This window comes from Triticum aestivum, chromosome 2B, assembly GCF_018294505.1.
Source record: "Triticum aestivum cultivar Chinese Spring chromosome 2B, IWGSC CS RefSeq v2.1, whole genome shotgun sequence".
Classification (NCBI taxonomy): domain Eukaryota; kingdom Viridiplantae; phylum Streptophyta; class Magnoliopsida; order Poales; family Poaceae; genus Triticum; species Triticum aestivum.
Window position 1 is genome coordinate 106,400,713 of NC_057798.1, and position 12,469 is coordinate 106,413,181.

The 12,469-nt window shown below is 53.3% G+C and overlaps 2 protein-coding genes across 2 annotated transcripts; one reads left to right on the plus strand and one right to left on the minus strand.

Annotated features, from left to right (window-relative positions):
- Positions 1–1,635: 1,635 nt before the first annotated feature.
- Positions 1,636–3,660, minus strand: LOC123040675 (UDP-glucosyltransferase 29). Its single transcript, XM_044463452.1, has one exon. It carries the CDS (start codon positions 3,219–3,221, stop codon positions 1,845–1,847), a length of 1,377 nt encoding a protein of 458 aa, XP_044319387.1. The 5' UTR covers positions 3,222–3,660; the 3' UTR covers positions 1,636–1,844.
- A 4,555-nt stretch (positions 3,661–8,215) lies between these two features.
- Positions 8,216–10,000, plus strand: LOC123040676 (UDP-glucosyltransferase 29-like). Its single transcript, XM_044463453.1, has one exon. The coding sequence runs from the start codon at positions 8,376–8,378 to the stop codon at positions 9,774–9,776; it is 1,401 nt and encodes a 466-aa protein (XP_044319388.1). The 5' UTR covers positions 8,216–8,375; the 3' UTR covers positions 9,777–10,000.
- Positions 10,001–12,469: the final 2,469 nt, after the last annotated feature.

Here is a 12,469-nt window from a genome sequence, read left to right on the forward strand (position 1 = left end):
CGACCATCACCATGGACGTCACACCACCACCCCAAGGACGGAGAAGATCGATGACAAGAGGACACGCACGTGCCATCGAAACTGAGGTTGACTCCTTCCTCTTCAAACTTCATTCGATTTCATATGAGAGTCGGGTCCTAACTCAAATAGAAACGTTGTGCCTTGTTAGGTACCAAGGAGATTACCGGGAGGACACGAGGACGGAGATTCAAGCAACCATGGAGAGGGAAGAGAGGAGTGATCCAAACAAGGAAGACCGGAGGCCCCTGGACACTCCGGGTGCCCGACGTGGACATCCCCGGGTGCCCGGTCCCCTAGCTGACGGCCGGCCCCCCTCCCTGGACGCCCCGGGTGCCCGGCCTGGTTGGCCCCGGGTGCCCGGCCCCGCCGCTGGGCGCTGCAGACGCCGCCCCGGGTGCCCGAGCAGCTAGCCCCGGGTGCCTGGCCCCTGCGCTGGGAGCTGCTGCCTTCGCCCGGGTGCCCGGCCCCTATCCAGCCAGCCCTCGGCCCAGTCTGGGTGCCCGGCCCCGCCTGTGCATGCGCCTTTGACTGGTCCGGGTGCCCGGACCCCTCTGCGTGCCTACGTGCACTTTTTGGGTTTTGACCCTTGTATCCCCCTCTCCCTCACAATTCGTCCCTAGGCTATATATACCCCTTCCCTAACTCATTTAGAGGATAGCAAAGTATTTGATAGACAAAGAGAAAGCTTTGCTCATCTTCCTCATGGAGATCATGACCTTCTAAGGAAGAAGTTTCTCCCGTGGACATCAAGACCCCATCTAGGGAAGGATCCCCATCATAAGATCATCAAAACCTCTCTCCTCATAGGAATGGGATGAACTAGCTTCCTCTTGTATCTTCTTGTGTTGGATTTGGACCTTTGTATCTTTCTTTGTGTGATTGGATCTAGCACATGTATGATTGAATCAAGTCAATTTGAATGTTCCTCTTGTTTTCCTTCTTTGTGTTCTTCTTGTTCTTGAGGATTTCCTCTCCAATTCGTGAAAAATCTTCCTCTAGGGTTTCACCTTACAACACCCCTCCTCGCATCACCGTTGGCAGCGGCGGAGCTACGTGTTAGCTGACCCCATAACTTATTAGAAAATAAGCCTAAAACACCGTTCAATTATTGTTCACATTGAAGAAAAAAAATCCCCACAGATACTTTAGGCTGGCCTCACCGCTAAGACGAGCTCACGAACGAGGAGGCAGTGATGGACAGCACTTTCGCTTTAAAAATACCTCCTAGCCTCGATCTGTCGTTTTGTTTACCTCCTAGCCTCGATCTGTCGTTTTGTTTCCGGCAGAAATTGGTCATTAGCGCCAGTAAGTTTTAAATACCTCATAAAAGATACATGCCTTGATCGGTCGTTTTGTTTCCGACGGAAATTGGTCATTAGTGCCAGTAAATTACGGACGAGACTTGCCTGCTCTCTGCGTGTGCCCATCCGTGCTCCCGCGTACGTGGCTTGATTTGATTGGAATAAAATAAGACCCGGTCTCACCTCTTAAAATAAGGTGGAAGATGATTAAATTAAAAAAAGAAAAAAAAAAGACAGCCGTAGGATGAAGTGGGAGCACGGATGAAAGCATGGGAAGGGAGCAGGCAAGCCGGATCCGTAAGTTACACCGATAAACAAAACACCTCCATGTTGCTCCATTTTACACCCATCTCAAGCACGGTCTTTGGGAGAGATTTAACCGGCGGTGTACATTTGGGGTCAAATTCAAAACTGTACCGGTGTACCCAAATAGAGTTCGGGGGTTGTTCCGTCAGGCGCATTTCGGGGTGAGAAATGGACTTCCTTCTTTCATTTTCAACCAAAACCACTTTAAAAAGCCCACTAATTTGGCACGGCCTGGCCCTTGCCACAGAGCCGCGCCATCCTCTGCAGCACCGTCGCGATCTGCCGTCCGTCGCCGTTGTTCCGCGCCACCACCTCCCGCAGCTCCCTCGCGCGGCGCCTCGCCGCCTCCCCTTCCTCCCCCTTCACAGCCGCGCGCACCGCCCGCGCCACTTCCTCCGCCGTGAACTCCCCGAACCGCTCCTGCTTCACGCGCGTGGCCGCCGCGCCCAGTTCCACCGCGAGGTTGGCGTTCAGCGGCTGGTCGATGTGCAGCGGCAGCGCCACCATCGACACCCCTTCCGCCATCGACTCCAGCACTGAGCTCCACCCGCAGTGGGTCAGGAACGCGCCGCAGGAAGGGTGCGACAGGATGCGCCGCTGCGGCGCCCACCCTTCCACCACCAGCCCGCGCGCTGGCGCGAACCCCGGCGGCATGGACCTCGCCGCGCCGCGGGCGTCATCCTCTGCGTTCGGGAACCGCACCGCCCATAGAAAGGGCACCCCGCTGAGCTCCAGCCCGCGCGCCATCTGCGCCATCTGGCGCTCCGACATGAAGTACTCGCTGCCGAAGGAGACGAACACCACGGAGCCTGGCTCCTCGCCGTCGAGCCACCGCATGATGCGGCCGCCGTCGCGCTGCTCATCCGACCCACCGGAGTCGACGAGCAAAGGGCCGGTGGGGATGATCTCTTTGCCCAAGAGCTGGGACAGGTAGTCCATGTACTTGCGTTCGATGTCAGCGCAAGTCTTGACGGCCACGAACCCGGACGAGCGCTCCAGGCTGAGCGGCAGGCGGTCGCGCTCGGGAACGAGGGCGGTGCTGTCTTCGCGGACGGCGACCAGCGCCGTGTACTTGGCGTCCTCGTCGGCGCCGCCGAGGCTGATGCTCTCGAACGGGAAGGCGCTGGGTGGCCGGTCCGTCTTGAGGCAGTGGATGAAGAACGCCGTGGCGGCGGCGCCGCAGGTGGCGAAGTGGACCGCCGGAACGCCGCGTGCCTCGGCCTCGAGCGGCGCCCACGGCTGGATGAAGTCGTAGACGAGGATGTCCGGGCTGAGCTCGTCGAGGAGCGCGCCGAAGCGTGGCGCGGCGAGGTCGCAGGCGCGCTTGAGGACCGGCATGAGGCGGGCGGGGAGGCCCTTGGTGGTGTGCAGCGCGGGCGGGAGGTCAGGGAGCGCCGGCAGGTGGAGCTCGACGAGCCTGAGCCTGCCCGTCTGGTGGTGCGCGAGGGGCGCGAGGTTGGCCGGCGTGGAGACGAGGTGGACGACGACGTCGAGGTGGTGGTCGTCGGAGGCGCTGGCGATGAGGCGCTTGGCCAGCTCGAGGTACGGGCTGATGTGGCCGTGCGCCAGCCACGGGAACATGACCAAACGCATGCGCTCGCTCTCCGCCTGCGCGATGGCGATCGATGAGCTAGCTGGGACTGGGAGGAGCTTCTGATACAGAGTACTGCTAAACAGTGCCTGGGTAGAATTCTTCTTCTTGCTGTGTGATCTGCGGCCGGCGGGCGCGTGGATTTATAGGCGAACTGATCCGCGAGGGGCTGACCGTCGGCGTACGTACGTGCAGAGAGCTCAGTGAGCGATCGCCGCGCGCAAGCTCCCCGGAGGCCGGGGGTTGCGGCGTCAGCATGGGCGGCGCGCGGAGTCACTCGTCCGAGGCCACGCGTTGCCTGGTGGAGAGGCGCGTGTCGGGCTTCTTCCATCACGTTCCTGACTCTGGCCTCCAGATCTAGACGTGGCCGGCCGGCTGGCAAATTCAAATTTGTTGTTTCTCGCGGGCTCCGCGAAACGACGGCTTCCGGAGTTCTGGGGCAGATAAAAGCCAGAAGTTGCTAGAGTTAAGAATGGGCTGGAAACGAGCCTGAAAAGAGTTGGAACTTCTTTTTTTCCAAGTTAGAGCATCTCCAACTGCCATACAAAATTTCACACCCAATAGCGCGTCACTGTTGCATTTTTAATGCGTTGGGATCAATACTGTTTTAGCAGAAGCACAAAAACGCGCGTTCAAAAAACACAAAATGCAAATTGTGAAGCGCGCGCAATCCGGAGCCCAAAATATGCTACGCGCGATAGCGTTTTTCAGCGCGCGCCCAAATTTTTTTAGCGCAACAGCTTTTGCTGAGCTGTTCGGCGTCAAAAAAAACAAGTTCTTAGTTGCGCGGAGCTCTTTTTGATGCCTGTTGGAGATGCTCTTATTATTATTACGATATAAAGAACTAATTCTTTTTTAATCAATTTCATGTGTAATATTTGAATATTCTTTTACTCCAATGAAAAGAATTCCAAAGGGGTTTCTATTTGTGGAAATGATTATTGGTGAACGTTAGATGAGAGGAGATGGCAAAATAAACATATTTTGCAACTTTATTTGTACGAGATGCAAAATCCATTCTTTTTGGTCATAATTTTTTTTCTTCTCTTCAGAAATTACCGTACCATACAACTAAATTTGTCATCTAAAACGTTTGCAATTGACGCGCCCTCCCAACAAACGTTCACTGGCTATTGGGTCCTTCTATTTAATGATGAAACTAAAATGGACAAATAGAAAAGGGTTTTTGGATTATTATTTTTTGAAAAAAGTAAACACCTATAGCACCTCTGGCATAGTCGTCAACATCCGTGACGCTATTAAAACACAACATGTGGCAAAGGGATGATGTTATGGGTTAAAAACTACTATGATCTTAGTTGTTATGGTTTGTATGTTTAACTTAAGAACTGCTATGTTAAGTTAAGAATTGCCTCGTCTCAGGTTATGATGCGACGTCGTCTTCAATGAAGAAGATGTACGATGGGAGGTCCGATCTTCACGGTGTGGGGTCGATGATCGGAGGGGATAACTAGCTTTAATTGGATATGGTCCCCATCGTCAGTTTCCATGGGGGATTGCTCCCCCATGTGTTCGGCAACCGAGGCCTCACCCTCCGGCGTCTTCCTGATGGCCTCCGGGTTCTTTCCCGGGCCTGGGATCCTTCGGGACGACGCCTCGGTGTCACCCGTGTCCTTGGGAGAGGAGGCCGAGGGAATGGTCCCGCTGTCCATTGCGGTCGGGTCCAGCGAGTCCTCCGAAGATAAGGACCGCTCGAGATGGGACCGAGCCGGACTGCAAATACATGATTCAAACATGACAATACAATAAAATAGAAAGGCTGGATATATAAATGTGTCCGGATACTCGCGATTTGGCCAGGGGCTTGTCCCTGGGTTGCCACTCCGAGCTGCTGTCGGTGGCTGCGGTGGAGCTGTCTGGAAGGGAAGCGTTTCCCTTCTTGGATGCTTCGGCCTCCAACCGCGTGGAGGCCGTTCTCTTCTTTCTCCCCGCTGCAGGGGGAATGGCTTTCCTCTTCTTCCTTCTCCTCTTCCTCGTCATCTTCGACGGCGGAGGAGTGAGCCCCGACGTCTTCAGACGCCGCATCCGAAGTGCCCTTGCGATGGAGACCACTTCTGGTCTCCTTGGCCTTTTTCTTGACCTTCTTCTCCGGCACCTGATAAGGCGCCGGAACCAGCATCTTTGTAAGAAGCGGGATTTCTGGGTCTTCGGGCTGCGGAGCCGGACACTTGATCCGCTCCGCCTTCTCTGTCCAAGTCTGAAAAAAATTGATAGGGAGGCTCAGACACTTTCCTCGAATATGCAAGTAAAGGGTACACCTTGAAAACATGAAAGAACTTATCGGACTAGCTGGGTGGGTTGAGTCGTGCCCGCGATCCTCGTCCATGGGCGGCGGCACCTCGTTGGCCTCGAAGAGCACCTTCCAGATATCTTTGTGCGTCGTGCCGAAGAGCTCTAGTAGGGTCTGGTGCTTGGCCGGATCGAACTCCCATAAATTGCAAGTCCGGCTTTGGCACGGAAGAATCCGGCAAACAAGCATCACCTGGATCATGTTGACGAGCTTGATTCTCTTGTTTATCATGTTCTTGACGTGCGTCTGGAGCGTCGTCAGCTCGTCCGAGGAAGCCCAGGTCAGGCCCTTCTCTTGCCAGGAGGTGAGCCACATCGGGACTCTGGATCGGAATGCGGGAGCCGCCGCCCAATTGGTGCCGCGCGGCTCGGTGATGTAGAACCATCCCGACTGCCATCCTTTGGCAGTCTCCATAGAGGAGCCTTCGGGCCAAGTGATATTGGGCATCTTGCCCACCATGGCGCCTCCGCACTCTGCTTGCTGACCGCTCACCACCTTTGGCTTCACATTAAAGGTCTTCAGCCATAGTCCAAAATGAGGTGGGATGCAGAGGAAGGCCTCGCACACGATGATAAACGCCGATATGTTGAGGATGGAGTTGGGGGGCAGATCATGGAAGTCCAGCCCGTAGTAGTACATCAGTCCGCGGATGAACGGGTAAAGGGGGAATCCCAGCCCGCGGACGAAGTGTGTATGGAACACTACCCTCTCATGGGGCTCCAGGATGGGGACGATCTGTCCCTTGGCCAAAAGTCGATGGGCGATTTCCTTGGCTAGGTACCCGACCTCCCGGAGCTTCTTGATGTCCTTCTCCTTGACGGAGGAGGCCATCCACTTGCCTCCTGCTCCGGATCCGGACATGATTGGAGTGCTTTTTTGGGGGCGGAGAAGGCGAAAGCTTGGGCGCTGGAGCTTGAGAATGGATGGGCAGAGGAAGGAGAAGGCGTGGGTAAACTAGGATGAATCCTTATCCCTTTATAAAGGCAGTAAAAGTAATGTGCCTACATGCTCGCCTTAAAACTCGCTTATCCCCAAGCGTCGTGCAGATGGCACGGTTGGGTTACCCATGCCCGTATTGATGAGAATCCCGTGATAAGTGGACACGATCTCTGCTTTGACAAGGCGTGCCAATGAAACCGCACCTCGAAATACGGAGGGGCGGGCTAAAAAACTGTTCGAATAATAACCGGGCCGTGGCGTGATGTCAAGCTACGAAAAGTTGTCAGCGGATTGGACTCGTGGAATATTATACTCTCTATAGTGGTATGTGAAATTTGTTTTGCAGAGCCGAACACGATTCTTGTGTTCAAGATCTACTTTGAAGTATTCGGAGAAGGAACCCGCCTTGCAATGCCGAAGACAATCTACGCGCCGGACTCATCGTCATTGAAGCCTGATTCAGGGGCTACTGAGGGCGTCCTGGATTAAGGGGTCCTCGGACAGCCGGACTATATACATATGCTAGACTATTGGGCTGTGAAGATACAAGATAGAAGACTTCTTCCCGTGTCCGGATGGGACTCTCCTTTGCGTGGATGGCAAGCTTGGCGATTTGGATATGTAGATTCCTTTCTCTGTAACCGACTTTGTGTAACCCTAGCCCCCTCCGGTGTCTATATAAATCGGAGGGTTTAGTCCGTAGGACAAGAACAATCATAATCATAGGCTAGCTTCTAGGGTTTAGCCATTACGATCTCGTGGTAGATCAACTCTTGTAATACTCATATTCATCAAGATCAGTCAAGCAGGAAGTAGATTACCTCCATAGAGTGGGCCCGAACCTGGGTAAACATTGTGTCCCCCGCCTCCTGTTACCACAGCCTTAGACGCACAGTTCGGGACCCCCTACCCGAGATCCGCCGATTTTGACACCGACAGCGACCCCCCGCCCCAACTCCCTCATCACGATGAAATTTTCCACGTGAACCATCCCAACCAGACCTCCCCTCCACGTCAACATCCTGTGACGCTATTAAAACACAACATGTGGCAAAGGGAAAATGGCCCAAGGTGATGTTATGGGTTAAGAACTACTATGATCTTAGTTGTAATGTTTTGTATGTTTAACTTAAGAACTGCTATGTTAAGTTAAGAATTGCTCCCCAAGTTATGATACAATGTCGTCTTCAATGAAGAAGATGTACGAGGGGAGGTCCGATCTTCACGGTGTAGGGTCGATGATTGGAGGGGATAACTAGCTTTAAGCAGCCAAACACTTGATCCGCTCCGCCTTCTCTGTCCAAGTCTGAAAAAAATTGATAGGGAGGCTCAGACACTTTCCTTCGTTCCTAAATATTTGTCTTTCTAGAGATTTTCACGAATGACTACATACGGAGTAAAATGAGTGAATCCACACTCTAAAATGTGTTTACGTACATCCGTATGTAATAGTTCATTTGAAATTCTAAAAAAAAAATATTTAGAAACAGAGGGAGTAGTTTTATATGACGGACCTATGGTCTAAAGCATAACCAAAATCGAGTTGTGCGCTGTCTTAGATCGAGTCACACAGGCATCTCGAACGTGATGGAAGAAGCCCGACACGCGCCTCGCGTCCCCGGCGGCACGTGGCCTAGGAAAAGTGACTCCGCGCGCCAGACACGATGACGACGTAGCCCATGACCTCCGGGCGGCTTGCGCGCGGCGCTCGCTCACTGGGCTCCATACACGTCGATGGTCAGCGCCATCGCAAATCCAAACCCAGACAGGATTACCCCGTCTATAAATCCACGCGCCCCGAAGGCCGTAGATCACATCACACAGCACACAGCACGAAGAAGAATTCCAGTCAGCTGAACTGAACAAGTAGCTCCTCCTAGACCTCCCTCATCACCGACCGATCGCCATGGCGCAGGCGGAGCGCGAGTGCATGCGCGTGGTCATGTTCCCGTGGCTGGCGCACGGCCACATCAACCCGTACCTCGAGCTGGCCAAGCGCCTCGTCGCCACCAGCCCCGACGACCACCACCTCGACGTCGTCGTGCACCTCGTCTCCACCCCGGCCAACCTGGCGCCCCTCGCGCACCACCAGACGGACAGGGTCAGGCTCGTCGAGCTCCACCTCCCGGCGCTCCCCGGCCTCCCGCCCGCGCTGCACACCACCAAGGGCCTTCCCGCGCACCTCATGCCGGCCCTCAAGCGCGCCTGCGACCTCGCCGCGCCGCGCTTCGGCGCGCTCCTCGACGAGCTCTGCCCGGACATTGTCGTCTACGACTTCCTCCAGCCGTGGGCGCCGCTCGAGGCCGCGGCGCGCGGCGTGCCTGCCGTCCACTTCAGCACCTTCAGCGCCGCCGCTAAGGCATTCGTCGTCCACTGCCTCAAGAATGAACGGACCCCCAGCGCCTTCCCGTTCGAGGCCATCAGCCTCGGCGGCGCCGAGGAGGACGCCAAATACGCGGCGCAGCTCGTCTCCCGCGATGACGGCACAGCCCAGATCCCCGAGCGCGACCGCCTGCCGCTCAGCCTGGAGCGCTCCTCCGGGTTCGTGGCCATCAAGACGTGCGCCGACATCGAGCGCAAGTACGTCGACTACCTGTCCCAGCTCGTGGGCAAGGAGGTCGTGCCCACCGGCCCGTTGCTCGCGGACTCCGGTGGCTCCGACGGGAAGCGCGACGGCGGCCGCATCATGAAGTGGCTCGACGGCAAGGAGCCGGGCTCCGTGGTGCTCGTCTCCTTCGGCAGCGAGTACTTCATGTCAGACCGGCAGATGGCGCAGATGGCGCGCGGGCTGGAGCTCAGCAGGGTGCCCTACCTCTGGGTGGTGCGGTTCCCGAACGCGGAGGACGACGCCCGAGGTGCGGCGAGGTCCATGCCGCGGGGGTTCAAGCCGGCGCGCGGGCTGGTGGTGGAAGGGTGGGCGCCGCAGTGGCGCATCCTGTCGCACCAGTCCTGCGGCGCGTTCCTGACCCACTGCGGGTGGAGCTCGGTGCTGGAGTCCATGGCGGCGGGGGTGCCGATGGTGGCGCTGCCGCTGCACATCGACCAGCCGCTGAACGCCAACCTCGCGGTGGAGCTGGGCGCGGCGGCCACGCGCGTGAAGCAGGAGCGGTTCGGGGAGTTCAAGGCGGAGGACGTGGCGCGAGCGGTGCGCTCGGCTGTCAACGGGAGAGAAAGGGTGGCGGCGAGGCGCCGCGCGAGGGAGCTGCGGGAGGTGGTGGCGCGGAACAACGGCGACGACCGGCAGATCGCGACGCTGCTCCAGAAGATGGCGCGGCTATGCGGCAAGGGCCAGGCCGTGCCAAATTAGTGGGCTCTTTTGTGAACGTTTTTTTATGTGTTTTCAACTGTTTTAGTCGAGAATAAATAAGACCGTCGGGCGTGGTGGCTGCCACAGCCCACCTGTACCTTGTTTTTTTAGGCAAACTGTCCATCTGTACATACCGCTCGGGCTGCCCGGGTGACTAGTTTCGGCCTTTCCAGGTTGAACTAATTTCGGCCTTTTCAGTTTCCTTCAATAAAAAACCGGCCTTTTCGGAGAAATAACAACAGTGTGATATTCTACCCAAATGCCCATCGGTCTAAATACTTTCGTGAACCAAGATGAAATCATCAGTTGAGGAACGCTCCCTGCAATGGTTAGTTGGTGAGCGTTCCTCGCGCGTCAAGTGTCAAGCGCGGAGCGCTCGTGAGACTTTTTTGTTGGAGGGCGCTCCTCGCGCATCAAGTGTCAGGTGTGGCGTTCATGAGACTTTTTCTGTGCGTTGTTTTGAAGAAAAATTATTCTAGGTTTTTTTATCATGATCATTCGTTTTTGCAGCATATTCCGTGTAGTGTTAGAGCTTGTCTTTCGAGAATTGTCATACCATACAACTAAATCTGCTATCTAAAACATTCGCAATTGAGGCGCCCATCCAGCAAACGCTCACTGGCTATTGGGTCCTTCTATTTAATGGTGACATTAAAATAAAAATAAATGAAAACAGGTTTTGGACCTTTTAAAAAAAGAAAAGCCCTATAGCAACTCTGGCATAGTCGTCATACTCACAACATACTTTTTTTAAGGATGTGGAGGCTTCATGCAAACACATAATCGTCAAAACAGCAGCCCCTATAACTTTTGGAGTTTAATATATTGACTGAATGTCATATCTAGGAGGTTGTTCGACCAAATGTTTTGTTCCCACTCCATGGGGTGAATATCGATTGAATTTTGTTCAATGGAAAAGAAGCCCCAACGTGAACCCTCCACTCCCTCATCACGATGAAACTTCCCACGTAATCTATCCCAGCCAGACCTCCCCTCCACGTCAAGAGTTGTGACACCATTAAAACACAACATGTGGCAAAGGAAAGATGGCCCAAGATAATATTATGGGTTAAGAACTACTATGATCTTAGTTGTAATGTCTTGCATGCTTAGCTTAAGAACTACTATGTTAAATTAAGAATTGCCTCGTCTCAGGTTATGAGGTGACACCGTCTTCGAAGAAGAAGATGTATGAGGAGAGGTCTGATCTTCATGATGTAGGATCGATGAATGGATGGGATAACTAGCTGCAAGCAGCCGAAAAAACAGAAAATAAGAGATTATGACTGATAACCCACAAGTATAGGGGATCACAACAGTTTTCGAGGGTAGAGTATTCAACCCAAATTTATTGATTCGACACAAGGGGAGCCAAAGAATATTCTCATGTATTAGCAGTTGAGTTGTCAATTAAACCACACCTGTATAACTTAGTATCTGCAGTAAAATATTTAGTAGCAAAGTAATATGATAGTAATGGTAACACTGGCAAAAGTAACGATAGCAGTTTTGTAGTAATTGTAACAGTAGCAACGGTAAAGTAAATAAGCAAAGCACAATATGTGAAAAGCTCGTAGGCATATGATTAGTGATGGATAATTATGTCGGATGCGATTCATCATGTAATAGTTATAACATAGGATGACGCAGAACTAGCTCCAGCTCATCAATGTAATGTAGACATGTATTCCGAATATAGTTATACGGCTTATGGAAAAGAACTTGCATGACATCTTTTGTCCTACCCTCCCGTGGCAGCGGGGTCCTAATGGAAATTAAGGGATATTAAGGCCTCCTTTTAATAGAGAACCGGACCAAAGCACTAACACTTAGTGAATACATAAACTCCTCAAACTACGGTCATCACCGAGAAGTATCCCGATTATTGTCACTTCTGAGTTATAGGATCATAACACATAATAGGTGACTATAGACTTGCAAGATAGGATCAAGAACTCACATATATTCATGAAAACATAATAGGTTCAAATCTAAAATCATGGCACTCGGGCCCTAGTGACAAGCATTAAGCATAGCAAAGTCATAGCAACATCAATCTCAGAACATAGTGGATACTAGGGATCAAACCTTAACAAAACTAACTTGATTACATGGTAAATCTCATCCAACCCATCACCGTTCAACAAGCCTACGATGGAATTACTCACGCACGGCGGTGAGCATCATGAAATTGGTGATGGAGGATGGTTGATGATGATGACGGCGACAAATCCCCCTCTTCAGAGCCCCGAACAGACTCTAGATCAGCCCTCCCGAGAGAGATTAGGGCTTGGCGGCGGCTTCGTGTCGTAAAACGCGATGAAACTTCCTCTCTGATTTTTTTCTCCGGGAAACGGAATATATGGAGTTGGAGTTGAGATCGGTGGAGCAGCAGGGGGCCCATGAGGCAGGGGGGCACGCCCAGGAGGAGGGGGCGCGCCCCCCACCCTCATGGACAGGGTGTGGGCCCCCTGACGCTATTTCTTTTGTCAATATTTTTTATTAAATCTGAAAAGTTGCTCCGTGGATATTCAGGTCATTCTGAAAACTTTTATTTCTGCACAAAAATAACACCATGGCAGTTCTGCTGAATACAGCGTCGGTCCGGGTTAGTTTCATTCAAATCATGCAAGTTAGAGTCCAAAACAAGGGCAAAAGTGTTTGGAAAAGTAGATACGTTGGAGACGTATCAA